This window comes from Fringilla coelebs (genome assembly GCF_963513975.1).
Source record: "Fringilla coelebs genome assembly, chromosome: 1".
Classification (NCBI taxonomy): Eukaryota; Metazoa; Chordata; class Aves; order Passeriformes; family Fringillidae; genus Fringilla; species Fringilla coelebs.
This window is the reverse complement of record NC_140028.1, coordinates 108404798-108429090: the sequence shown is the minus strand read 5'-3', so window position 1 is coordinate 108429090 and position 24293 is coordinate 108404798. Positions and strand designations below refer to the sequence as shown.

The 24293-nt window shown below is 34.8% G+C and overlaps 1 protein-coding gene across 1 annotated transcript in view; it reads left to right on the top strand.

Moving 5' to 3' along the window:
• The window catches only part of ULK4 (unc-51 like kinase 4), a gene marked incomplete at its 5' end in the record, with an annotated part of 208993 nt that overhangs the window by 30181 nt on the left and 154519 nt on the right, over positions 1-24293 (top strand). The window contains 4 exons of the mRNA XM_084202800.1: positions 2897-3004; positions 7265-7348; positions 12938-13099; positions 20166-20348. Coding sequence (XP_084058926.1) covers positions 2897-3004; positions 7265-7348; positions 12938-13099; positions 20166-20348 — 537 coding nt within the window. The remainder of the gene's footprint in view (positions 1-2896; positions 3005-7264; positions 7349-12937; positions 13100-20165; positions 20349-24293) is intronic.

Here is a 24293-nt window from a genome sequence, read left to right as displayed (position 1 = left end):
TGTCAAGATTAGAAGTGTCCTGTCAAGAGCAGGATACAGTTTGTCTTCCTAGTTTTAGGTAATTTAAAATGTGTTTATGAAATTATGAACGCTTCATATTATATTACAATAAATTTATTTTATAAAAATATTTGTATTTCTGTATTAATGTGCTTATAATACAGACAATGAATCACAGCTTCCTGTTCCATAGCTTCTATTTTAGAGGACACAAGAAGATCTTATTTAGGTTATTGGCACAGACACTCTGCCAGTTCAGTATGTGACATAATCAGTAAACCCCATTTCCTGCGCTTGTGAAATATTTGATTATTTACTGTGTTTAGTGAAGGGAGGGAAATCACAGGGCAATTCTGTATTCTGTGTTCTCTCTAGAGAAAATGAGTCCATTATCTAAGTATGGTAAATAAAGTCTTGTATAAAAGACATTATGAGTGTCATCTGTAACGTGTGGTGACTATTTCATGTTCAGTGCCTTCTGCCATAGTACTTAATTCTTCTTATGGATCTTCTTCCAGTTACCAAAATTTACCCTTAATTGAGACGTTTATTATAATATATGAAGATAAGAACTGTAGGATTTCATGCAACTTGTGTCAAAGATGTAACAATTTTAGCACAAGTCAGTCACTAACAGCTCAGATTTCTTCAGACATTTCTTCCCTCTTGTTTAATAAAAGGTTTTTTTCAAATAAAAACTTTAAATTTATTCATTGTTGACTAGATTTTTGGCAATTATTTTTTAGTGCATAAGAAGGGAAATTACTTTTTAATTTGAATTTTATTTACTCAGTTTTACCTCTTTTTTCAATCATATTTGAGGAAAGAGTAGGAATTGGATTATGATTACTTCCTTTTCTTATCACTTTAGAACAAAAATAATAACTAGAATCTCTTCAGAATAAAAATAACTTGTCCTAGAATCTTGAAGGAGAGTGAGAAACAATAATTTCTGTTCACCAATATGAAATATTGTTCTTGGATTTAATCTTCATTCATTTTAAATCTTGAATTCTTAATTTTAATGACAAACAAACAAAAAAATCCCAAAACAGAAGATGGATAATCCACCCAGTATATTTAATGTTAATGACTGTTTTGTTAAACTTCAATTGAGTAGTAAGGCAGCCAAACAGAACTTAGTACAAGTGAATATAGTGAATATATAATTTACTACACATAAAGATTAATTCATGGTTCTATTTAATAGAATATAGGATTTAGAGAATTGTAGGACTGCACACATAAATGTATTTAGATAATGTGTCATCAAAATTTTCAAATATATTAACCATGCTTTGAGAAAACAAATATTGCAGGTGCAAACCAATATTAGTATCGATAAAGGGTTGTCTGCTGTTTGAGATTTATCATTAAAACTGATAATTTTGAGCAGACTGCCTTGATCATCTACAGCAGATGTGCAAGTTGACTTGTATTTTCTTCAAGTTCTGCCTGCAAACGAAAAAGTGTAAGTTAGGTGTCATGATGATTTGATGTCCTTAGCTAGTCCCTAGCTGGAAATATTGGCAGCAGCTTGTGTTATCATGCAGTTCATCAATTTTGTGTAGTTAAATACTATCTCACGGTGGGTTCACCCTCAGTCTAAAGGGGCGAAGTTGAGGGATGTAAACTGGGTGTGTGTAATCTCTATTAATGCCACAGTGACATGGTACTTTTGATGGTATTGATTCCACAGTCAAAGTAGTTCTTAAAATATATTTCATTGCAAAAGCAAGAGTAATTCTGCATAGCTGTAGAAAGGAAATATAATAAAGATGAAAATGCTGTCATTATGTGTTCATCATTTGGTGCAGAATTGCACTTGAATCAACTTGACTACTACTTTCTCAAGCTGACATTAGAATCTTTGAAACCTACTGATACATTTGTTTCTTAAATATGAAAGTAAAGCTCTCTGTGGAATGGCAGGCTAATTAAAGTTCCTGAATGAAATTTGTAGAAATGCTCTGAAAGCAGTTAAAAAAACAGTTAATGAGCATAGCACTACTTTAAAAAAATGGGGAGAGGGTCAAAGTTTTAGTAGATCTTTTTGCTTTGATTTGAAGACTGCATTTCCAGTTTTGATATGATGTTGCTGTTCAAAGATTGGAGCTATGAAGCTGCTATGGTCAGAAGGTGAAGTAATACAAGGGAAGTTGAGGATAAAAACTCCATGATGTTCCAAAGAAGAAAAAGTGCTTTACTGCCAAATACTTTTGCATGGGAAGGTGATTTCTTACTAGGTCACCTGCACAAGATGAATCAAATTTTCTAATTTCCTTCCACCTCATCTTTATAAATAACATATCTATCTATCTATCTATCTACCTAGACACACACATGTATATGTATAAATGCTTAGCATACAGAAGTTCATGAAATACAAAAAACTAAAATTATATGTCCAGTTCTTACGCACTAAGTCACCTGTAAACTTAGAGATCAGAAGACAAAACTTAAATAGTTTTTATCCTATGATATGATGTCTACACAAAGGGCATCATTAGAGGTTTCTTGTTGTTTGTTCTTTTTGTAACCTGATGATGAGAACTCCCAGATCTTCTGACAGAAACAAAGGAACTGCAAGTAGGCTTTTCTTTCCTGGCAGATCTATTTCTATTGTCCTGAGGGAAATGAAAGAGCAGACAGCTGATAATTGTTCACCTTGACTAATTCCTTATTGCATTTTTCTCCATATTGCATATATAATGTTTTGTAATAATTATTTTTTCTTTTCTTCAATGCTTACTATATCCCTTGCAAATGGCTCTTCAGCATAAGTGAAGAGTGAATAAGTAAGATGACATTTGAGATAAAGCTTTTTACCTTTAGCAGTACATTTTACTTGACAAAATATGTGAGTTGATCTATTGATTGATTTTTTTTAATTTAGGCAATTACACTTTTAACTGAGCTAATCAGAGAGAACTTCAGAAACAGCAAATTGAAGCAGTGCTTTCTACCAGCACTTGGGGAGCTGCTTTTCCTCATAGCCAGCAAGGTAAGACTACAAGTGATCTTTACAAATTTGGCAAATGTGAAAAATTTTGCCATGAAAAACTAGACCAAAAACTCAAATTAGTTAGTCATTTGTATAGTCAATAGTTTCTTGTCCTGTCTTCTCTAATACTTATTCTACTTTAGGAAACATGCTAATCCAATTGTTTACTTCATCTGAGATTAATTAAACAGCATTCTTGAAGTGTAGAATTTTAGCTTCATAAAAGGATTTAATCAACCACCATAAACACTGCTAGCCTCCAAGTGGCAGATCTAAGGGCTCAAGCATCTAAGGTAGAGATATTGATTAAATAGGGTATATGAAGACAGTCTATAATATCGATAAATTAATATATTCATGTATCTATATATCTAATCCATATTAAATCTTATTGTAGTATGGTTGAATTCACATCACAGTGGAAAAGGAAAAGAAATTATCCTGATTAATTTCAAATGGGCTTGTGTTTATTCCTGATTAAAACTAATTTAAACTTCAGTCTTAAAATAGTGGATTTGAATTAAAAATAGTTGGAGGTTATTTGTAGAAAAGTAATACTGTCAATATTAAGAATTGGAGTTGGCAGATCCTTTAAACCATCACATTTGTTTTTCCTTATTCTAAGAATAAAATACTTTTTTACTTAACAGAAACAAAAGTGTCTTCAAGCAGAAAAAGTCTAACCTTGGCTTCTCTGAAGCCTTTGTATTATCTGCATCATCTAATAGCTCTGAATGCTAACACATTAGTTTAACTAGTTTAAGGCAGTTGGTGATGGAGCAAATGTGGCAAATGAATCATCACTTTGGCTTTAGTTATGGCTTTCTGCTGAATTTCCAGGATTTATTTTCTTTATCCTCTAGCTCCTTTGCATGTTCCACAAGATGTAGTGGTGGCCGTGGTTTTTGTAGAATAACAAGCACTGTCCTGTTTTTGTTGGACAATTGCCGAAGTATTTGTCAAATACATGCTCACAGAATTTATAATGTGAAATTATATTCTGAATAATGCATCCACAGTCACAGTTTATATGTTTTAATACTTGCTCAGTTTCCTCAGGAGGAAAGATTTGTACCTGCTATCATCAAACAAATGAACTTGAAACTCCAACTTGAAAATTATATTTGGCAGGAATATTTTGCATGGCTTGATTTTATTTTAAAATTAAACTTTGATAGCTTAAACAATTCTGTTAACACTGGTTTTATAACCAGAATGATTTGCACAGATTTTTTCCATCTGAAAACGTGACCTGACAAATTTTTCAGTCTGTGTATGAATTTCGCAATGTTTGAAGCATTACAACTTGCATACAAGCTGCAACTCTGTCACGTTTCAAGGTTGGTTATATATACACACATACACAAATATTAATGGGTTGCATTACGTTATAGCTAAGAAATTAATAGAGTGTGGGAATGAATATTTGGACACATATGAGCTCAAGACACCATGTCTTGGTAAAATTTCAAAAATATCAGTGTGATTTGTATGCTTGGAAATACTAACCATTCAACTTTTTTAAGAAAAATGCTTTTCATTTTTCTGTTCTCTATGTTTTTAAATTCAGAACACTGTAGTGTTGTAGGCATTCTGTTGTTCATTAAACAGTAGTGCTGAATGACCTTGCCAAGATCATATAGCAAGTCAGGGGTAATATAATAAATGAAACCAAAAAGTTTATTGCCAACTTATATCTTTAAACAGCAAGGACTTATGAATTGACTAATAAAGAAAAATAAATCATAACAGCATCTAATTCATTAAGGACTATGCACTTGGTTTTGTTTGTTTCCATCTATTTTGTGCTTTCTTTGGCCTGCTTGATTGTTTTATCAAGCTGCTAATTATTTTTTGTTAAGCTGTAAGTTTTTGAGGGCATGTCCAATTTTATTTATTCATTTATTCCCTCTGGGATTTTGTGAAGTGTTTCTAGGTCTAGCCACAATTTTTATATGAAATAATGGTAAAGATTATTTCTTTTTCATGTTAACATTTGGTAAATCATAAACTGTCAAATACCTCAAGTTCAGCTGTTTAGATGCAGGATGATTATTGAGGTAAAATACAAGATCACTGTTTGCACTTCCATGGCTTAGAAAATACTGGGAAATGTCCAGATAATTGTAATGGTCCTGTGCATTCCATAAACTCCGATACTGTGTCTGTACTTACTTATGAGATCTCATAAGATCTTACACTCCATCTCTGCATTTTAATTCCAAACAGAAGCCAAGAGCAATTCACAAGTAGCATGAGCAGACTCCAGGGAGCATGTTCTCTTACTCTCGAGTGGATTGCCTTGGGGGAAAACTTTCAAGTTCTGTGTAATATTTTTATTAATTTTGTGCTGTTTGTGTTATTAGGGTGCAGAACCTAAAGTTTAATCAAAATCAACATGGGCGGTGAGCAAAAAGTAGGAAGATTCCCCAGTGTTTGGTGATATATTTTGGTTTATTAAGTGTCAAATGCTGTACGTTACGTTTATGTAATTAGGAACGGTACTAAGGTTCATACTCCTTTTGCCTTTTAAAATTTCTAAGTAGAGATTAAACCTTACAGAAAGTCTTTAATCAGCTTGAAGAATGGAAAAACTATTAATGTTTTAGGATTGCACAATTTTTTAAGCCTTTTTTATTTTATATCACATCCAATATATATGGTTACAAAAGACCTTGAAAGAATTTCTGGTTAAATTTGGTGAATACAATGAGAAACAGACCCATGCCAGTTCCTCCATAGATTGTCATTTTACCTCTGCTTTGACTTTTAGTCTTGTCCTGCCTCTTCCAGGTAGAAAAGATTCAGCTTTTGCCAGTTTGAAAGTAACCTACCTTTACTTTCTTGAAACTTGGGCTGTGTTTTCTTAAACTTACACACAACGCCTTGGAAGGCAAATGGTGATTACTTGTCAGCACGTTCTTACTCAGATAGAATGGAGGAGATAGGATGAAGTGGATTTCATATGTCTGCTGATGTCCAGCCACTCTTGTTATTACTATTCATATTGTCCCATACATTGTAATACAAAGTTAGCAGAAAAAAGCTTACAAAGGGGATATTAACAGACCCATTTTCTCTATGGCTATATGGGGCAAATAAGGTTTTGTTTTCAATAAAGAAGGAAAATTAATTTTACTAGACAATTCAGTAATAGTCTTCCATGCTAATGTGCCATGCTTTAATTAAAGGCCTGAAATACTCATATAGTATATATGTTGAATTACTGTCAGCCACGCAGAAATCAGCAAATTTAGAAAGTATCGTTTATTTCTGCATCATTAACCCCACTTTGCCTATCCTATCCCTTTTATTAAAATCCGTTTATTAGCATGCTAAAAATAATTTGACAATATAACTGAGTTCAAGAATTGTGTAATTTGTGAAGAAATTACTGTTTGTCATCCTTTGTCTACTTACTAAAATGAGTTTCTCATGATTTTATGGCCTGTCACCTTCACACCATCTAATGCCTATTATTTCTCACTTTCTTTCCCAAAAGAGGCTATATTTTCCCTCTTTCTAATAGCTCTGTGTTACTAGCCTGGATATGGAAGTTGTTGCAGTTAAATCTCAGTGATATCAAAGTGTCCCCTTTTAAACTTAAAATTTTACAATAGGCTATTGCAGGGACAGGGGGATGTGAAGTTTACTTGTAACGGAAGAATTAAGCCCTTATTCAATTAGTAGTGAATTAGCCTAATGGTGATTTCAAGGAAATAGACAGTAAGATCTTGAAACAGGGTTCGTGTCTACTGAAGGCTATACCATATAGTAAATTTTCTTAAACACTTGGTATCTCTTTGTATGACTTTGAGCATTTTTTTCAAAAGAAAGTTGACTTTTTTTCTTTTTACCTACCAAAAAAAAATTTTTGATTTTAAAGACAAGCATTTCTGCTCTTAATAGTCAGTTATCTTTCTGAAGTACTCAAAATGATTGAGAGGAATGAAAGAACAGACACTTTTTTGTGTCTGTATGAATTAGAATGAATGGATGAAATGCAGAAATATTAGGACAAACTCTGTTATGGATTTTGGAGACTACTTAAATAAGCTAATAAAATATCAATCTCTGTGCTGCATATGAAATAACATGAAATAGTAATAATGTCCTGAAATTTAATATATTTGATTGCATATGTTAATTTGAAATATGTATAATATGAACCTTATTAAGAACATGCTACCCATTTTTTATGTGACTGAGATTGTTGTGATTTTTTTGATTTAATCAGTTGTGCCGTTGGCTTCATTTCAGGAGGAAAAAGGGGAGCACCCCAGGGAATGCTGGGCTGTTCCCTCAGCTGCTTACACTGTGCTAATGAGGTGTCTTCGGGAAGGGGTAAGGCTCTTTCATGGTCCTCAGTAGAATTTCTCCACAGTAATAACCCTTTAGGCATTGTATGAGGATTGTAGCCTGCAGCATTGCAGTAGCTTGTCAACCAAGCATTGCTCTTGAATTTAAATAATCATAAGACCATGACCTAAGCAGGAGATTAATGCAGTGTTGTTCTCTGTACATTCAACAATTATGTATTGCTGCTTGTGGTGGGGGAAATGGGATAGTAAATATAAATTACTGTTAATAAATGGGAAATTTAATAAAGATGTAGGCATCTTTTGAGAAATGTTCTGACAGTTTGTGCTGTCCTCTTGTAATTTGATTTTCGTACATCTTTGTAAATCTTAGAGCAAGATTTAAGTTTCTTTCTTGAAGTGGATGATATGCAGTTTTTTAAAACTGCATTGTTATCCTACTGACTTGTCAGTGTTCTTTTGAGGCAAAAAAGTAGTATTTAGGTTTATTCTCATACATGTGCTTTAGTATGTTCTTCATTGGTTTTGGTGATGGCTTAGCTGTTCTAGAAGAAAGGAAGAAAAATATGCATGTAGCTCCATTTTGAAAATGAAAAAGAATTGAGTGGAGGGTTTACGTTCACTGTTTGTATGAGACCACGTTCCTTTATTTTTGCCCAAGGCAAAGCTCAAGGCAGAAAACGTCAGAGGTTGCTAGAAGGTGGAAAGCAAGAGGAAATACCTTTTTTCATTCCTTTTTGAGCTCTTTATTGCCTACAGATTGTGATTAATAAAGGAAGAGCCTAGATGCATTTTAATATCTTCAAACCTTCATGTGACCAAGAACACAAAACTGAGTTTGTATTGTGCACAATTTCCAGCTCATAATTAGAGTAAGATGTCACTCTAAGGCACAGTAGTGAAATGCTATTTAATTATAAATTTAGTAATGGAAGACTTGCTGTTTCTGAATATACAGTGTGCAGAAACTAAATCAAGACATCCATAAGACACTAATTTATTCTTATAAAATAAAATCACTTCTTAGTCCTGAAACATGTCAAATTTTTCTTAATAATTTATCTTGATATATTTTTTCTTGAAAAAATGACACAAAATAGAAGTACATTTGCCATGTTCAAATTAAATTTAATTAAGCATAAATTTAAAATTATGTCAAGGCTAGCCAACTACATCTGTGCACTTCTATACTTTCTGTTTGTGAGTATGCTCATTTTAATGGAGATATATATATTTTTAAAACATGTTTGAAGCTGTAAAACTATGCAAGACTTGAGGATGGAATGGACCTCTAGAGGTCAACTAATCCAACCTCCTGTTCACAGTAGGTCTAAATACATCAGGTTGCTCGGGAACATGTCTATTAATGTCTTGAATGTCTCTAATAACTATGGTCCCACAACCTCTGTCAGCAAAGCCTGTACCTCCTTCATGGGAAAAAGTTTTTATTTGTTTATGCTTGGGGTTTTCACTCCTAGCCATTGCCTCATGTCCTGTGGCTATGCAGATCTGAAAACATTTGTCACCAGCTTTTTTCTATTAAAAGTACATGAAGTTTTCATTTTTATATTAATAATTTTTTTAAAATTATACATAATTACATAATGAATTAATTGTAATTGTTCTAAGCCCAGTTGTGAGTTAAGAAAATTTTACGTCAGGATGTTTTTTGAAGTGATTATGGACGTATTGTCTCAGTATTTATGAAAATTGCAAACTAACATTTTGTAATATGGTCTGAACTACCACAGCGCATTGTATACACATTATAAATACTCACTTCTAGTTTTAATTTCCAGTTAAGAAGCTTTATTTTATGTAATTAATAAAAATTCAAGAAAATAAAAACAGTTCATGCCATTTAGTACTATGATTTATATAGTTTTGATTTTTGTAAGCTAAGTTCACTGTTCCTGAGTTTTATTATGAACTACTCTGAAGTGTTCTTGGACTTCTGAAGTTTTATAAGATTTGTCATTATCAAAGCAGAATTGCCCTCTGAAACAGAGCTGTAGAACAGGAAGAAGTTTGAAATATGTGTGTGTCCCTTTTATTTGCCTATAAAGGAACAAAATGTTCAGAAAATGCAGGTAGTGTTATTTTCACATACCTTCTGTGCTTGAAATGCTAACAGTGATAAAAAAGTGCATGGGTCAGTGAAAGGAGTTTTAGGGTGATGGAAGTAGAAGATTGGGAAAGTCTTTTATCTGTAGGGGGACACAAGTTCAGATTTCCTTCATTTCAGTGTTGTTAACTTGAGACAGAAGCTGATTTTCAACTCAGGCAAAGAACAGTTGAGTCCAATTATTTGTCAAAATAAGGGAATTGGTACACTCATAAATAACTAAATTATAAGCTTGATTTGACATGTTTAGTTTTGATATAATGTTGTGGTCTGTCAGAATGGATGTAGTAAACATTCCAATATTTATTTGCTAATCTTTTCCAACAACTGTTTCCAAAGTGAAACAAAATGCCTGTTCCAGGCATCTGTATTTGTTAAAGTTCAGCTTCTAAATGTTTGTGTGCAATTTCTAACATAGGAAGGTCCTGATTTCTCCTGCTAAATTGTATTACTGTTAGAGTTCCTATGTTATCCAGTCATCTAAGATACTTTCTGTTTCAGAAAGGACATTCCTATTTAATATGGAGTACCTAATGCTAATGTGAAAACCATTTTCCTTTTATTCATTTTTCTTCATTTATTCAAAAGTGCTTAATTTATTCAAAACCCTATCTGTACATCCAGGGTTGTCCCAGCCCAGGTGCAGAATCTGGGACTTGCCCTTCTCAAACTTCATATGGTTGGTGATTACCCAGACCTCTTAATTTGTTGAGGTCTCTCTGCAGGCCCTCTCTGCCTTCAATGGGGTCAACAGCTGCTCACAACTTAGTTCCATCAGTAAACCTACTTTAAAAGGATCATATAACATTTTATCCTAACTTCTAATAAAATGAAGCTATGCTATTTTTTTGTAGTATGTTTGTTATCATAGTGACTGTAACTTCAGTGCTTCCAAAATTTTTGCTGCACTGTTAAATTTATAACAGTCAGTAAAAAATATCCAGTAGATTCAGTTATTTCAAAAACATGGAAGTAGATTTTTGTTATTATGTTGATTTTCCCCCCCAATTAAAATGTAAAGACTTGATTAAAAGGAGTTTCCTTTCAATAGTTTGCAACTTTTTATCCTTCTGGTATTTGCATTTTCACTCAGGACTCTTTTTCATTAAGCATCCCTGACTTCACTGGTAACAGATATATCTGCAAGTGTTCAACATGACTGAAAATTAGGAGCTTTAAGTGTGCTTTATAAAACTAGTTGAAAGCTAAACCCATTGAAAATAAAGTACGTGCTTTTTCATTTATACAGTTCTATTCATGGTTTTAGATTCCATGCAGTTCATGATGCGGACAGAGAGTTACTGATATATGGAACTGCTTTACTCATATCTTGAATATCCATTTCTGTTCACAAAAATAGCTTATGTGTTGGTAACATCACTGGATGACACCTTTAGTTAAGAGGCCAAATATTAGTTTAGATCAGTCTTCCCTTGCAGACAGCTAATTAAGCAGAGCATGACATGAGTCTTGTTGCTTAGATAGTGCTCAGGAACAGATACCAGAGGAATGAAATGGAAGGTCTCAGGTGGCAGCAAATAGAATTACTTTGGCAGAATCATTGAGCTTTTAGATTGCAGTGTTGATGCATGACCATTTTCTAGTCAAAGTAGCAGGACAATCTGGAACAGGGCATAACTCATCCCATCAGTGGCAGAAAGGAAATAAAGCGCATCTTCAGGACCAAATTTTGCGAAGAAAAGCTGTAATTGTATCTGGAAATTTGTTAACATTAAAAATCCACTGTATATTGCTTCGATTATGATTAATTAATGGGATTATAGTTCATTTATCAAGTGTTTATGCCTGCTTAAATTAGGAGTGGAGTCTCAATTGGCAGTCTTAATAATCACTTCATATGTAAGAGAGACTTAACTTGGCAAATATGTTTCAGTTATGGATTTGATTGTTAAATGCATCAATTTAGTCAATTTGATAAATGCATGAATTTTTACCCTAACTGTACCCCCTAAAAAACGACTGAAATGCAGAAGTATAATTCACAGAAAAAAAAAATTTAAACTGGACAATATTTATAAAATGTTTTCAGAATTTAAATTTCAGTAAACATGTATGAGTATCTGTGTATTTAGGTCTTTAGTAGGTCAAAATAATGCAATATTTTGCAGTAATCAAAACTGTAGAAAGTGAGAAGCCTAAATTCTCTTTGGTTTTATGGCTGCAAATAAGAAGGAAGAGCACAGAATTCAGTGGATTTTTTATATAAGGGTGTAACCACTTTAGTGGAAATTGACTTTGGTATTTCTGTTAAATATTTTGAGTAGAGCTGCAGTTCTTTGGAAGAACAGGAAGGATTATAATAAAAATGATGAATACAACCTTTCTTTTTTTGTTTTTGACAGCATTATACTTAGAGTTTTCAAATATTTCTGCATCTAAAATCTATATTTTAGAACTACTAAGTCAGTAGAAGGAAAAGTGGATATTGAATATATTTTAATTAAGCATAAGTTCTCCCCTTCCGCAAGTTCTCCCCTTTTGTACTACTTTCTGAAAGGTTTCATTATCTTGCTCACAGTTGTTGGTGTCTCTGATTGTAAAGATAACTCTCAGAAATCCAAAGCTTAGTAGGCTAAAATAGAGTTCAGTTTAAGAAAGAAATCAATTAGATTTTATGATGAATTATTTGTGAAGCCAGACTATAAGGACAAATTGAATAGTAAAAATTATATTAAAATTAATTCTCGCTAAATTCAAGATGGTATTAAAAACATTTTTGAGAGACTTCACTTTTTTTGTAGTTCAAGACTGAGATGACGTGAGGCAATGCACAGCCAAAATAACACCAGTGATGCACCTTCCAGTTAAAAACTCTGATTTTAAGTGAAAATAATTGGGTTAGTACTAAACATATGAAGGATTTAGAATCTCGTATGGAAATTTAGGACTCCTTGTAGTAAATGGGACCTAAGAATTTGTCTTAAGCGGTGGTCAGGATTGTCTGCTTAGAAGGGAGTTATGGAGCAACTTAATTTGCAAGAAGTCTTTATTCAGAAGAGTCAGTAAATCCTGGGATAAAGACAAAGAGGGTTTAATGTCAATTTTTTTTCCTAATATAACTGAATGTCTCATAATTGTACTATTTAGAGCATGTTCTAGTAATGAGTGTTGACACAAATTTGTTCATTTATAAAGCACTGACCATGGAACACCTTTAGCATAACAAAAGCTTTTAATTTGTAATGATTACCTTTAATTTGGGGTGATTATTTGGAGATGAAAGGTTTTTTATTAAATTATGCTTGTATTAAATTGTCTTTGCAGTACAAGAGAATGGGGGGAAGTAGGATTAGTGAACATAACTTTGGCATCAGGTGAGGTTTCTTGAAAACTTACTTTTGCAAGTATCAAAAAGAATTAAGAACAACACCAAGAAATATACATTTAATAAAATGTGGACATAGGCAGTAATTTACAAAGAAATTAGAAACATTTGCAAATGTGTTTTCCTTCTTCTCCTTCCTATAGGAAGAGCGGGTAGTGAACCATATAGCAGCAAAGATAATTGAAAATGTTTGTACTACTCGTTCATGCCATGCACAAGGATTTATTACAGGAGAAATTGGACCTGTCTTGTGGTACCTTTTCACACATTCCACAGGAGATTCTTTGAAGATAACTCCTATTTCGGTAAGGAATTTCCTTTTGTGGTAGTGTAATGCTTTGGCCTTCAGTGTGAAAAACCTGAATTGCAACTGAAATGTATTTGGGCATGTTTATGGTAGGTTTGTGGGTTTTTTATTTCAAACTACATTAAAATATATTTTAAAAATTTCTGAAATTGAAAAATGCATTTATTACAGTTCAGTGCTTATGAATAGTTCTTCTGATTCATCATTTTCCAGAACATATATTTCCTTAGGCTGGAAATAATGACATATGTTTAAAAAGTTTAACATTGCAAAGAGTCTATTAAATTCTTGCAAAACTGAAATTTCTCTTTTTCGATGATTTTTCAGATGAGAATTGTTTATTCTCTTTATCAAAGACTTGTTTAGAAGACTTAGTTGAATTAATCAAATTTCTTTTTATAAAATTGTCAAGGCCTAGTCTTTGCCCTGAATTTTTCAGGCAGTATAGAATGACTACAAGACAAATGGAATGATGACATGCAAGGAGAAGGTTTGGAACAAAAGGTAGAAAATACTTAGCAAGACTGTGAGTTTAACCCAAGAGTGTGTAGTGACAGGACATGGGGGGATGTATTCAAACTAAAAGTAAATAGGTTTAGATGAGATATTGGGAAAAAATTCTTTATTTTGAGGGTGGTAAGGCATTGGCACAGTGCCAATGTTCCCCAGAGAAGTTGTGGCTGCCCCATTCCCTGGCAGTGTTCACAGCCAGGTTGGATGGAGTTCTTTCTTTCCAAATGGAAAATGGTAGTGTCACAGTTGCAGCAGTATGCACATAGACACTTCCAGCATAAAGGTAATAAAAGAGAGAGAAATAAAAATTCATTTGAAGTGTGGCTGAAGAGGTAAGTGTTGTAATAAATTTTTAATTTTAAAAAACATATCTATTTGTTGATTTTTTTTTTTTGGTCTTAGTGTATATTTGCGGCAGAGTCTTGCCTGCAATATAAACTGCTCAAATATTGGGAAAATGTTTTGACATTTTAGAGCAGGAAACCTATTTAGTAAAACAAAAAACCTTTGCTCTGAAATTCTTGGCAAAAACAGTCTTATAACTTTCATAGGTACAGAATAGTCTCTCTCTAAATATGTAATGTATGTGTGTGTCTGGCTATTAGGCTGCTTTTTGAGAAAGGGTCTTTTTGAGACTTGACCCATTTGATCCGTGTTTTATACTTAGATCACAGCTGCATTTATGGGAAAAGACTGGAGATAAGAGTTAGGACTTCCTTTACTTACCGAGTTTTTAAAGTAGCCTGCTCTATCCACTCTCCTATCACTACTTATGCTATAAGGGTTGTTTTGTATCATGTACTTTCTATTCTTGCCAATCATTAGACTGGGCAGTTGTTTGTTTGCTACTAGGTCATAGTATTTTAGTTTTTTTAAATCTCTTTCAACTCATGCTGAAAATTCCCTCTTGTTTCTCTGCTATCAGCTTGGAGAACTTTGCTTCATCATTTACCATTCCCTTGATTCCTACAGCAGACTCCCAGGGCCTGCTCCATTTGTAGGGGCCAGTTGGCCTGTTATGCCTGCCTTGTGTACTGCAGCAAACAGCATATTCTGGAGAACCTGTCTGTCTCAATGGCATTCAGACTGAGCTAAAAGAGATCACAGGAGGAACTATCAGTGTGCTTTTCCTTTTTTTTTTTTATTTTCCCCTCCTGAAATCTCAATTTCCTCTTGGACAAAACAGTGTGTACAGTGTGCTTGAGGTGGGCAGAGATATTTTTTTTCCTGCTCAGTAATATGCAGAAGTTACATATCTGATTGTCAAGAATAAACTTTTCATTAATGGAGATTCACTACAGCTTTCTGTAGCTGTGGGCTCAGAGGTTACTGTCATCAATACCATATGGTTTGCTCACCTTGCCCTTGGATGAGTATCAAGAGACTATGAGAGGAGTAGGTTTTTGTTGTTTGTCCCTCTGTTTCCTTTGCTTCTTTTGGGAGCCCAACTCACTGGATCCTCCCAGGTTCAGGTGAACCACTAAGAAGCCTTTTCTTCGTCATAGTGTTTATGCTCTGGGTATCTAGCCTCTTTTAAGCACTACTGATGAGAAGAAAATTTTCTTGCTGGAAAAACTGGAAGGTTGCAGAAAAATGTGTAAGAGGAAGATAAAACCCGAAGAGCTTGTTGTAGACTAGTTTGCTCCCTTTTTTTTTTCCTTTTTTTTTTCTTTTTGTGTCCATTGATAGCTACCACTATGTACTAGTCCAGTGAGGCTTTGTTAATTGCTTAGTTCAGTTGGGCAGTGCTGGTGTTAGTGTGATCTCTTCCAAGTGAGTAGACTGAAAGTATCACAGATTGTGAGTTCCTCAGTACCTTCACCTCTTGTTCCTGTAGGTGTGATACAGCAGCCTGATCTTTATGGGCTTCTTGTTCAGCTAGGCCTGTTAAGTGCAGTGAGTTTTACTGTAATATTTATACTCCAAAGTTGAATGATCTGGCGGTCATGGGTTGACACTGGGACTTGGAATGACATTGGTTTTGCCAAGCTCTAACTTCCTGATTCTTTTTCTTGTATTTGAAATCTTTGTATTATAAAATATATTAATCTTCAGAAGCTACTCTAGAAGCTCTCTTACAGATGACATCTCTTAGGATGAAGCAGTGTGTTTTGGGAGGTCATGATAACTGCAATTACCAGAATTTCCTAGAGAAACTCAGCTGATTTGTGGGACATCCTTTCAATGGCAATTGACAATTTAAGTAAGTGTCGTGGTTTGAGAGAAGTAGGTTTTTTTGGGATGCTATGGTCAAACCAATAGGTGCTCAGATTTGAATATTGGCACTTGGTATGGCCACTGAGGACATGGATACGCCTCTGAGAACACAGGGGGGTTAAAAGTTGAGAACTCCCAGGGGAAAACTCTCTTGGTTCTGGTCCATGAAAGAAATCAGACCTCCAGTGCCCAGCTCCGAGCTGGGCTGGGGAGGGGAAGCCATGAGGCCTGAGTGAAGAAGGCTGGGGGGGGCCTTGGACAGAGAAAAGGAATGAAGGCCTCTGCAGGATGGAAGGGTGGAGGAACCCTGAGAGACATCGGGCAGCCCCTCTCTGGGAGAGAGAGAGAGAGGGCTGGTGTCAGCTGTGCCACCTTGAGATTTGACAGCACAGCCAGACAGCACGGCAGGGCCAGTGTGGGAGTTCTGGACAGGCAGAGCCTGAGACTTTTAACCCTTTTTTGGATGATGGGAACCTTACAAATGCTGATTCCTCCTGGAGTTGAATGAGAAGAGAGATATAGATGAGATAAGAGGAAATGGGCCACGAGAGAAGTTGAGAAGAATCCTAGGTGGGAGGAGGTGATGGAGTGGCCTTTGGCTGGACTTTTCTTGTATAGCCATGGACAGAACCATTTGTTCCTGTGACACAGTGACTGCATCTAGGGGGGAGGCAATGGCTTGGAGCCAAGAGAGTGCAGTGATGTGATGTGATGTGAAGGAGTGGCATGAACAGAGACGACTGGTGAGAAGAATGGTGGTGGTGCCCTCCTCACCCATCTCCTTCCCTCTGAGATGAAGAGGATCTCTGTTCTCGAGACTCCTAGGCCCCAGGGGGTGAGAGACTGTGCTTTTTTGGAACTAGGCAAAGCACCCTTGAAAAAGAAAACCCTAGAAGCAGCTCTGGTCCATGCACAGTGGTGAGAGCACTGGGCATGAAAGGAAGATGTCACGATGGCAAATGTTCTTCTAAAGTAGGATGCACTAAGGTGATACTTTAATCCTTTTGCTGCTTTGTAGTGAAACGCTAAAGTAAGAAGTAGATAAACTTATAACTCAATGCTTGATATCAATCATGGTTATGTATTAATGCTGCTGTGGCATTTAGATATATAATCTTAACTTCATCTGATAACAATCAGTTGATATTGAAATCTAGTGCAGGAAGACCTTTTCCCAGCTAAAGTTTATGGAGATTTTAGTGGTATGCTAATTTAAAAAATAAAATACTAATGTATTCCCCAGTTATAGTGTACTGTATAATTTCTACATTCATTAAATTGTTGCTACAGATATGTAGGCATTTTTATCCTGCCTGACCACAAAAATTGACATCATCAGTGACCTATTTCATTTTATTATGCAGTCATTCCTGCCATATTTTAATGTATCCTGAAGAATTTATTCTTAACTGACATCTATATTAGAATGCAAAAATACATTTCTGTTAAGAAAAATGTCTGTCATGTCTTTACTTAGAGTTGGCAGTCTGTCTGCAAAGTGTATGAGAAGTAAAGGACTATGGAATTCTCCTTATGATTATTTCAATCAATAATAAAAATATATCAAGAAGACTGTCTGTCTTTAGTCTCTGGAGTCAAGAAATGACACTTCACTTTGTCCTGCCTATCAGAGGTGGCAAATGGGGATTGTGTCTCAGTATTTTTTTCTCACTTTGGAGTCCAACATGCCTCAGGTAAATATCACAGATTTTGCCTGTAGGAAAGCTGTGTCTTTTTATCATTTTGCTAGTCTCAGAAAAAAAAAATCTGTAAGATGTCACAGCGATATTCTGACAAGCTCAGCAGCAGAAAGAATATTTCTTTCCAGTATTTTATATATTTTTTAATTAAAAAAAAAATAACTTAAAATTTTGTTTCTAGGAGATAACTTTTTCTGCTGGAAGAGAAGTAACAAAGCATAAGCCACTTAAATGGAAACTAATTTGGGAAAGCTCACAGAGTCTCTTTTTGGGGATTTGGTTCCTTTGTTTTTTCTTAAGTAATTGGTATTGAATAGTTTCTTTCAGAGACTTGTGTATTGCAGATACTTTAATACATTCATTCTCAAACTTGAGAGTCATGGAAGATATCCTGAAAGGGTGAAGGATACCCAGTCACATGTAGCCTGTAAGTCTAGAAGGATATGGCAGAGATGATCATAGAACCCTGGAATATCTCAAGTTGGAAGTGACCAGTAAGAATCATAAGTCAACAGCTGGAGCTGCTGAGAGAAGCGGTGCTGGTTAAGGCTCCAGTAGAGAGCAGGGGTGGAGAAGCCAATTCCAGGAGAAGTTCTGCTGGAGCCTTACTCTCACTAAGAACATTTCATGTTCCAAGACTGCTGCCTGGAGATGATGGTGTAAGCTCTACTCATGCATCTATCATCGTCCGTTTCCAGTTCCTGCGCCACCACCTTTTGACCATCTCCATCTGTTTTCTCCCAATATTGGATCTAATGAAGTGATTTAGAGTGCTTTGTACTCTATCCCACATTTAAATTATATCTTCTGCTTTTCTGCTGAAGTGTTATGTTCATTCATACAGGAGAGTATTCTGTGATGTACAAACTAATGGGAATTTAAAGCTTCTCCCCTTGGCTATTGGTGGGCTGGAGCTTTTCTGCTATCTCCAAAACTGCAGTATTATACTAGAAGACAGCCTATGGTGTCTTTCCTATGATGTTTTCCTGGAAGTAATGTGATGGCCACCCTTGTTTGGCAAGGTCTGTAGAAGAGATCTAAGGCAGTGAAAAATCTGAAAACACCATGTTAGCACACCAAGTAAGCTCCATGTTGCTTTGGCACAGCCTGTCCCTAGGTCCCTGCAGTTCATTGGTAGTATGACCCTCAAGGATGTTTTTAGTGAATACACATACCTCCTGCCCACTCATTTTGAAAACTCTGAATAGAGGTGAAGAGCTGGATTGTATCCTGGGGGAAATAGAGCATGCTGTACTAAGGAACTGAGATTGAGTGTCTGTGTTTTAAAAGAGAGTAAAAAAATACTTAAAGAAGAAACGTAAAAGGCTGCAATCGATGTGGTTTCTGGACCAGAAAGGACAAGGAAGAACAGGAGCAGAGTAGATGAACAGCATCAATAAAATGTCTGTCAAGTTCATGATTTACTGTCTTTTATGCCTTTTTTCTTCTTTTTCCTTCTTTTTTAGCTGGTTTTGAGTAATGTTTCTAAGGACGCTGGTGAACTGGACAGTTTCTGGTGTTTGTACATGGAAAGCTTTTCTCTGGTGGTAGTATTCTGTGTAATTGACTATAGTTTCTCTTAAATGAGACCTTACTATTGAGAGCACACCAAGTAAGCACCAATTTATAAATATAGCTGGTCTGAAGAGAACAAAGAAATCATAAATATTGCTTACATTTCATAAAAGGGAGTCACCTTCAAAGTTTTTCCTGAAAACTAATTCAGATTTTCATGTGAACCCAGTACGTGACATCAGCTCTTCTTCTATTCTAACAGTATATTCCGGCCAAAGAAAAAAAAAATGTTTAAAGAGTCTTATTTTCTTTATCTGGAGCGAACAAATGCAGTTATAGTATCTTGAAGGCTGCATTTTTACAGGTATCAAAAGGAGTTTACTTTGGAGATGAGGCCGCCCTGAAGATTGTTTGGTAATGTTTGCTAGGAAATAGCTAAGTTAGTAGGCACTGAACAGGTTTGTGCTCACTTTACTGGAGCATGGTCAGTATCTACATTTTATATTAAAATTATTTTAATCACTGATACTTGAAAATCAACCATTTGGAGAATAGTTTTCAAGTTTATTATACTAATCACTGTTTCCTAATAAGTACCTATATCTGAAGTAGTATCTAGAGCTAAGGATAGACTTTAGACACTGAAATACTACATACCCCATTATTGTCCATGACCAGGGAGAGAGAAGATGCCCACCTTTATGGGTGCTCATAAATTCTGTGGCGTATGCTTGTCTGTATTTTCTCTCCCTGTACTCCTTTCTAGTACAGTGTTAGCTGATGCTGTTTATATTCCGCGCTTGACAAAAGACTCAAGCATGGGCTGTGATGCTCCATCATTATTGTTCTCTAGAGAAAAAGAGTAATGTGACTTTTTTGATATGGATGTTGGTGTATGAAATATTTGAATTTCAGCTGCACAGAGGGTACAGCAATGTATTTAGAAGAATTCCAGGTCTCTAAAAATAAGTGGTCTTTTCCCCTAATATTTGTCTTAAAAATGATTCTGTATGCATTCCTTTTATTCCTAAACTATTGGAAAACTCACCACATGCTTTTATTTTCCAGTATTTTTCTTGAGATAATCGTCTCATTAATTTTTTTTTTCCACTTTCGTAGGCTTTGTGCAGAATTACTCGTTCCTCACCTAATGCTTTCCAGAGTGTCATTGAGAAAGTGGGATTAACGGCTGTACTAAATTCCTTGGCAAATGGAATGTGCAAAATTCAGCAGTATATGCTCACGATGTTTGCAGCAATGTTGTCATGTGGGATTCATCTACAGAGGCTAATTCAAGAAAAGGTTTGAGTTCAGATTAATATTTTGCTAGCATGGAATTTAATGAAAGGAAAAATTAAAATTGACACTGTGAGTGGTTTTGGGTTTTCAAAATATGTCTCAGTGACATTTGCATGTCTGAATAGCAGGAAATGAGGAATGTGTTTCTTTTATATTTCTATTTGCTTAAAATCTAAATTATAAGGTGTATAGTTTTTCTTTTTCTCATGGATCTTTGAGAAATGGTACTAATGGGTGTATAAATTGCTCCTGCAGCTAGGATTCAATCAATCCAGATATACCCTAGCCTGACCATAACTGATAATGTGCCCTAAGGAAAGTCAGTAATGAATCAGTGAGGACAGCTATTTGACATAGCTCTCTTTGACATTTAAAATAGAAAATATGTGAGTGTCCTGATTAAACCTGAAACTGTACTTTATGCTCTCTTTGAAAGACCTTAAGTCAATTTGTAAGTGAAATATCTTGCAGGAATTAGCATTTTAGTACCTTAGGTTTTTCTTTTTAGTGTCACTGAATAAAACAACTGGTTTTGGTTTATTTGTAATATAGTTTTTGGTAGAAGTGGTTAAAAGTTTTCTATTTTGATCCCCAAATTATTTTGTATTTAGAGAAAAAGTCTTTAATTTTTGGCAGTGTGTCTGCATAGTTCATAAATGAAAGTAAAAATCTCCCTCTGTTTGGAAAGGATAAAAACCACAAAGAAAGAAGGAACTATAGTTCTTGTTTTCTTCAAATACTCTGTTGTAATGTATGTTGTAATCTGACAATCATCTTGACTATAATAATCTGTTGGACATTAGTTGAGAGAGTTTTATTTCCCTACAAATTGTTTTAACAATTATATTTAAACATAGTCCCACCCATGTGGCCTGAAATCACTCATTCTCTTCCTAAAACTAATTTCTGTACCATGTCAGAATTGCCAGTGTGTTTTTGTGAGTGCATGTCAGCTGGCCTTAAACTTCCAGATCCCACAACAACAGCACTTACAGGTGGCAAATTGTCCTGTAATGCTGCGCTAACAGTGCACATTACTGTGAGCTGATGGTATAGTCAGAGGAGCATGGTCAAAAACCATTCACTTGAACATTCAGCAAAAGAATGCAATGTGCAGGTAGCCTATAGCTACAGCATGATGTTTTCTGTGAAGAATTTCTTGTTATATAGGACTTACATTGCTAAAAGAACTCCCATACTGATACTAATTTCTTATGGACAATGGCTAGAATTCCATTTATGATACTGAAGTTCTTATGAACAATTCTAATAAAATTTTACAGATTAGAAAATTGAAATTCAGACAAATGTAGACATCCTTTTAATAGCATATATCAAACTAATGATAGAAGTGGAAATAGTACTCAAAGTTGTAAGTAAAAAACCACAATACTGTAAAAACAGATAAAGTAGGTCTGGTTCTATTGCATATGCCCACATTTGGTAACTGTACCTGCATTATAGCTCAGAAAAACTTTAACCTCATAGAATGAGGTTTTTTTAAAATTGAGATTAGCTCAGTTGGTTAGAGCCTGGTGTGAGCCGTTCATTTAGGAGTTGGACTTGATGATCACTTCCAACACAGAATGTTCTGTGATGTGGAAATTAGATTGTAGGATTTTGGAAGTTGAAACTAAATTTCTATTTTTCTTGAACAGAATCTAAAAATACAAACATGCTCCTGTATTGAACTGCCAGGTGCTATCACATCACATGGAGTGATATTATTTTAGCTCTGAAAATCAAGTTTAATAGTCCATGCACTTTTCAATATTTCATGCTCATGATGCACAAGTCGACCTTAATGAGAGAAGGGAAGAGTGAGTAGTGTTGACCTACAGATTATTTTTTATTCTGTGAAATTCTTGTGTAGCTCAGCTTGAGAGGAAGAAGGACCTCAGTGTCACACATAAGGTAGTGACAAAGAAGTGACTCTCTGTTTAATATAGGTGCAAGCGGTGAAAGCAACATATTAAAAAGTACTTAAAAATTCAAGATGGCGATAATTTAGGTTTGTGTATGTTATCTGGAAACACCCTTAGTTTGTAAGAATTAGGACTGCCCTTGTTTTCTTCAGTTTTCAAGAACAGTAGTAAAAACCAGGTACAAAACAAAAGCCAGAATTGCAGTTCTGTGATCATCTACACTAATACAAAACTTTAGAGAACTTCAATAGCCAGAAGGGACTGGGTTTTGTCCCTCTCATACAGAGACTTTCTGTTTTAGTTTCCTGTTTTGGAAACAAAATAGTTGAAATTATGTTTTTAAAATAAAGTGTGGAAGAAGAACTCAAAATCAAGAATCTTGAACTCATTATAGCAGTAGATTAAAAAAACCCCACTGCTAATTACTTTCATCTGGCTGTCAAGATTCACCTTTGTATCAGTGAAAATCGATCACAGTTTTTTGAATGCAATTAGGTTCTTCCAAAGGTCAGATAATGTAGTAGAGTGTTTTTTATTTGGTTTCTTTCTTCCTCAACTAGTCATAAGTAAAATTATTCAAATATTTACAGCAATATATAGTCATAACTGCATTGTAAATACATTATAAACATTGTCCTCATATTTCAGTAGCTGTTTTCAATTCTTTGTCTTTTACCTGAATGTGGACGAGTAACTACCACTGTAGATGATAGTTTTGTCAATATCGGTATGAATGAATAAAAAGATAAAAGTATCTTTAGCAAAATTTTTGTAACTCTAAACTTATAATGTGGAGATGTTTGCAAAGGATAGAAGGGAAATTTGAAAATATGTATCAATGCAACAAGTATTTGCTGTTGTAATTTCTGTCCTTGTATAGTGAGATAGTGGTCTAGCTGTTTTCCTCTTGTGTAGTCAATTCAAAAACATCATTGGTTTTTTTTTAAACTTGCTTTGCAGTATTACTCAGTTTATCCAATATAAAGTCAGAATCTTGCTGCAGTTTGTTCACTTGAAATGAAAAGACTGTCCTATCCGACAGAGTCTCCATGGATACATCAAGCATTTGCAGGGGAGGGAAGAAATATAGAACAGAGAAATTATAAATAATGTATTTGGCAGCATTTGAGTGATTTTTGGCTTTTCTGATACACTAAGTCCTGCAGGTCAGCAAAGATGTGCTTGAGATTTTCTTTGGATAAACTGTTGCTGTTTTGCAATCCTCAAACCAGCCAGAAAAGCAAATTCCAACAGGTCACATTGATTTCTTAAACCAGATTATTAGAACATTTCCAGATAAATCTGGTGTAACTAATTTTAATTGTCTTAACCCATGTTAACCCCCTCATGTAGCATTAAGATATTCTTGCTTTCAAGAGTATGAGGACTAAAAATAAATGTGCTTTGGCTTATAGTTGCTTGTGTCTTTGTCAGGGTGTCCTTGTGCATGGTCTATCAGGTCCGTTTATATTCACACGGTCACTGTTGCATTATATAAACTCTTTGACCGTGTCTGAGGTTTTATGGGATTTCTGAACATAAAAACTTTGTTTTTGTTGTTGTTGCTTTGGTTTTATAAAAAAACCAAAAAAACCACCCTTGAAAAACCAAACCATAATTAAAATTCAACCTTTGCATTTATTAGACTGTAATTTAAGAACTTGACTGCTGCAAGTTCATACTGGAGGAGCTACAAGTCATGCTCTGTGAGCTGTTGCAGTGTTTAAAGCAATAAACTTGAATCGCAAGACTGAGAAATTCTTCTATTTATGAAATAAATTATTGAAGTACAGCAGGACATTTCTAGAATAATTAATAGCAGTTTGTTTTTCTGGGATTTCTGTAGTTCCTGAATGATGACTGCTTTTGAAGACAGGGTTAAAGTGGTGTCAGAATAAAATCTGATCATTTCTTGGCCAAGAAAACTTATACTCCTGCTTTCTTATACTCCTGCTCTTTCTCTATTCTCAGTAAGGATGTATAGTTAATTGTTGCAAAGGATGTCTCTAATAAATTACAGTCA